Here is a 5,356-nt window from a genome sequence, read left to right as displayed (position 1 = left end):
ATTGCAATTCCTTATTATTGTTCCCAATTAAGCAAATGTTTAATCCCTTCTCACAAAATATGTCAACACCCATGAGTGTCATTTTGACATGCATCTGCTTGTTAGTTCACATTAACGATTCAGTTACTTTCTCTCATTTTTTTCGAAGATTCGGATTTTTAATTTTTAATTCTAAATTAAGCAAGTTTTTAATCCCTTCTCACAAGATTAGCACTAGTGAGTGTTAATTTAACTCTAATCTGTTTTGTCAGTATATATATATATATATATATATATATATATATATATATATATATATATATATATATATATATATATATATATAGTGATTTTTTTTCACTTATTTTCATACCTTATAAAAGAAAGAAATGTAAAAGTTTTTTTTTCTAAAATCAAGGTCATTTTTTACCTCAAAATAAGCAGGTCAACACCCGTGAGTGTTATTCAAACACTCTTCAATGTTATATTCTTTTACAAGTAACTGGAAATAAAATCATGACCAATTCAGTGTATAAAAAACAACATTAACTCAACAATCTCGAGTACATATTATAACACCAGAGAGTGTTGATTTAACACTTGGGGTGTTGTTTTCCTTCACATCTGCGTGTTGTTTCGGGGGACCCCAAACATTCGAGAACCTGATTCTGAGGAGCCGTCACACACCAAAACATTAGAAAAATAGACACAAAAATCAGTTTTTTTCTAGGCTTGGAGCACCGGACACGCGCTCACGTCCCTCCGGTACTGCTCCAGCCACTTCCTGAGCTCCGAGATCCGGTATCCCTCGGGACCGCGGCCCCCCTGGTAGACCACCCGTCGCTCGCGAACGATATAGAGTCTCTCGAAGTAAGCGCCGTAGGCGGCGTTGGACGAGTTGTCCATGTTGTCCACGACCACGCTACTACCCGGCACGCGCGCCAGCATAAGCCGCGCAGCGCTCATCCGGTCCTCCAGGCACCGGTGCTTCAAAATCTGGTAGGGGGCGTCCGAGCTCACCCAGCCGTCTGCCGGGTGCGCCTCCTCGATGTAGACCACCACAAAGTCGGCGATGTCCGCGTACTGGCTGACGACGCGCTGGAAAGCCGCCAGGCGCGTCATGAAGGGCGGTCAGGAGCAACTGCCGAAGTTGAGCACCAGGGGCCGCGCGCCGCGCACGCAGTCCAAAAGGCGCAGCGGGCGCCTCTCCGGCACCAAAACCACCTCGGGATTAGGGGCCGCGCGCCCCAGACGCGCGGACTTGAGCAGGTCCAGTTTTTGCCCGTACCACACCGCGCGTAGGGACTCCAGCGTGAACATGCGATTGGAATCGGACACGCGCAACGGAGGGTCGTCCGCGCTGTGCGTGCGCGCCCCCATCTGGAGGAGAACCTTCCTCCGGATGCAAAGGAAGTCCAGGAGCCAAAGCGTCACCGCCGCGGCCAGGAAGCGCGGAACCAGGAGCAGGAAGAGCGCGGCGAGTTTCAGGGCGCGGGCCAGTTGAGCCCCGCTGGAGTCGTGCATGGCGCGAGCGCGTGCGCGCGCGCGGGGGGGCACCGAGATCCCGATCCGATTCCGGTTCTTTTACCTTACTGCTCGCTCGCGTGCGCTTGGAACGGAACTCTTCTCCTGACGCACGCTCGCTCTCCGTTTTTATAGGGTCGGCGCGGTTGCGTTTGGCACCGCCCACTCACATGGCGGGGGATTACCTCCTCTCACCTCTGCGCGCACGCGCGCGCGCTCTTTCTCTTCAATAAAAACAAAAAAAACGTGTTTTTTTTCAAGGTGTATATCACATTCTGTTCTGGTTTTCTCAGGTAAGGACAGGGGGACGGGGAAAATAAACAAAAGTTTGACGTCAACGTCAGCTGGGAGCTCCGTGCAAGGTGCTCCAGAGACTGGACGCAAGGCGGCGCTAGACACACGCGCCGAGGGAGGGAGGTGAGTCAGTGCGCGCCGGATGAGAGAGATTGGGTGACTCATTCACAGTTTCAACAAAAACCTTAGACGCCCACCTCCCCCCCACTTTAGGAATGTAATCGGGAACAACAGTGACGTCATTCACAATGTTTAAACGACGGATATGAAAAGAATGCAAAAAAATAGTGACAGTTTAAATAACTCCATACTAAATAGTTTGCTTATGGACTTTAAAATGATACTTCAATATTTTTTTATATTCATTTTGTGACTGTAAATGTTTTACACAAAATTCTACCTTTTAGTAAAAAAAAACTAAACAAAAAAAAATGTCCTAAAAGGCTAACCCAGCATTTTGGTTTATTTTTATTTTTTATCAATTTTGTGTGATTATGTTCTTACCGACATTTCAATTTATTCTATTATTATTATTTATTTTACAAAAATTGACTAAATTCATATCCTTTAAAATGCTACCTTCAATATCTTTTTTTTAAGTTATTTTATATTAATTGGTTTTGTGGGATTACATTTTTTCAACCCAAATTTCTATTCAATTTATAATTCATTTGACAAATAAAAAGACAACATTAAAATGTTTTAAAATGCAATGTCAGTATCATTTTTTCCCTTTTATTTTATTTTGATGAATTGTCTGGGATTACAATTTTTAACTCCAATTTGTGCATTTAAATGTTTTTGTTTTTAGTTTACCCTAATATTCACTTGAATTAAAAAACATAATATTCAAAATATAAAATGAGGGAAAAATTGAATAAATATATGACAACGATGATTGGGTATACATTTTTTATTTGTTTACAAAAATATTTACTTGAGTTATTAGTAGAATAAATTACAATGAAAAATAAATGACAAAAATGAAAACTAAAAATAAAATACCCCTATATATATGTTTATATATATATATATATATATATATATATATATATATATATATATATATATATATATGGTAAACCTACTTTTATCTGTATATTTTGTGGAATTATTGTGTAAAAATTGTGTATAATAAATGTACATTCCAAAAAATGTTCACTTGAGTTATTAAAAAATAAATGATCAAATGAAATAAAGAAATAACAAAATTGAAAATCCAAAATAAAATGAAGTAAATGAAAAAATAAGTATTTGGAAATTATAAAAAAAAAAAAAAAAAGAATCTCATTTATAAATCAAATGTTCTTCTGGGTTTGCAAATCCATTTTGTCATTTTTAAGATTAATTTTCTTGTTGAAAAATAATTGTAAATTTATTGTAAACCCAGAAAAGTTTTATATGAGCAAAACTAAGAAAAACGCGTTATATTTCCTCAAAACACTTTTTTTCCCCTTTTTGATAAAAACAATAAAACAAACAATAAGGTAGAAAATATGCCAATTTAACGAAGGGGGGAGTTATTTTTTACATGGATGACATTAAATTAATATTGTTGATGCAAACTCTCCTTAACTTATTATTCACTGCAAGTTTGTTTACATTTTTTAACCTCTTTTCTTTTATTTACTTCTATCTATCTATCTATCTATCTATCTATCTATCTATCTATCTATCTATCTATCTAGACATCTATCTATCTATCCATCTAGACATCTATCTATCTAGACATCTATCTATCTATCTATCTAGACATCTATCTATCTATCTATCTATCTATCTATCTATCTATCTATCTATCTATCTATCTATCTATCTATCTATCTATCTATCTATCTATCTATCTATCTATCTATCTATCTATCTAGACATCTATCTATCTATCTATCTAGACATCTATCTATCTATCTATCTATCTATCTAGACATCTAGACATCTATCTAGACATCTATCTAGACATCTATCTATCTAGACATCTATCTATCTATCTATCTATCTATCTATCTATCTATCTATCTATCTATCTAGACATCTATCTATCTATCTATCTATCTATCTATCTATCTATCTATCTATCTATCTATCTATCTATCTATCTAGACATCTATCTATCTATCTATCTATCTATCTAGACATCTATCTATCTATCTATCTATCTATCTATCTATCTATCTATCTAGACATCTATCTATCTATCTATCTAGACATCTATCTATCTATCTATCTATCTATCTATCTAGACATCTATCTATCTATCTATCTATCTAGACATCTATCTATCTATCTATCTATCTATCTATCTATCTATCTATCTATCTATCTATCTATCTATCTATCTATCTATCTATCTATCTATCTATCTATCTATCTATCTAGACATCTATCTAGACATCTATCTATCTATCTATCTAGACATCTATCTATCTATCTATCTATCTATCTATCTATCTATCTAGACATCTATCTAGACATCTATCTAGACATCTATCTATCTAGACATCTATCTATCCATCTATCTATCTATCTATCTATCTATCTATCTATCTAGACATCTATCTATCTATCTATCTATCTATCTATCTATCTAGACATCTATCTATCTATCTATCTATCTATCTATCTATCTATCTATCTAGACATCTATCTATCTATCTATCTATCTATCTATCTATCTATCTATCTATCTATCTATCTATCTATCTAGACATCTATCTATCTATCTATCTAGACATCTATCTATCTATCTATCTATCTATCTATCTATCTATCTATCTATCTAGACATCTATCTATCTATCTATCTATCTATCTATCTATCTATCTATCTATCTAGACATCTATCTATCTATCTATCTATCTATCTATCTATCTATCTATCTATCTATCTATCTATCTATCTATCTAGACATCTATCTATCTATCTATCTATCTATCTATCTATCTATCTATCTAGACATCTATCTATCTATCTATCTATCTATCTATCTATCTATCTATCTATCTATCTATCTATCTATCTATCTATCTATCTATCTATCTATCTATCTATCTATCTATCTAGACATCTATCTATCTATCTATCTATCTATCTAGACATCTAGACATCTATCTAGACATCTATCTAGACATCTATCTATCTAGACATCTATCTATCTATCTATCTATCTATCTATCTATCTATCTATCTATCTATCTAGACATCTATCTATCTATCTATCTATCTATCTATCTATCTATCTATCTATCTATCTATCTATCTATCTAGACATCTATCTATCTATCTATCTAGACATCTATCTATCTATCTATCTATCTATCTATCTATCTATCTATCTATCTATCTATCTAGACATCTATCTATCTATCTATCTAGACATCTATCTATCTATCTATCTATCTATCTATCTATCTATCTAGACATCTATCTATCTATCTATCTATCTAGACATCTATCTATCTATCTATCTATCTATCTATCTATCTATCTATCTATCTATCTATCTATCTATCTAGACATCTATCTATCTATCTATCTATCTATCTATCTATCTATCTATCTA

At 34.7% G+C, this 5,356-nt stretch overlaps 1 protein-coding gene across 1 annotated transcript; it reads right to left on the bottom strand.

Annotated features, from left to right (window-relative positions):
* Positions 1–263: 263 nt before the first annotated feature.
* On the bottom strand, positions 264–1,613 carry LOC148346001 (thyroxine 5-deiodinase-like). The gene has a single exon (XM_088325335.1). The coding sequence runs from the start codon at positions 1,501–1,503 to the stop codon at positions 706–708; it is 798 nt and encodes a 265-aa protein (XP_088181461.1). The 5' UTR covers positions 1,504–1,613; the 3' UTR covers positions 264–705.
* Positions 1,614–5,356: the final 3,743 nt, after the last annotated feature.

This window comes from Urocampus carinirostris, chromosome 20, assembly GCF_059441175.1.
Source record: "Urocampus carinirostris isolate Australia breed hairy pipefish chromosome 20, RoL_Ucar_1.0, whole genome shotgun sequence".
In the NCBI taxonomy this organism is placed as follows: Eukaryota; Metazoa; Chordata; class Actinopteri; order Syngnathiformes; family Syngnathidae; genus Urocampus; species Urocampus carinirostris.
Note: the sequence above shows the minus strand (reverse complement) of the source record. Positions and strands in the feature narration are given on the sequence as shown.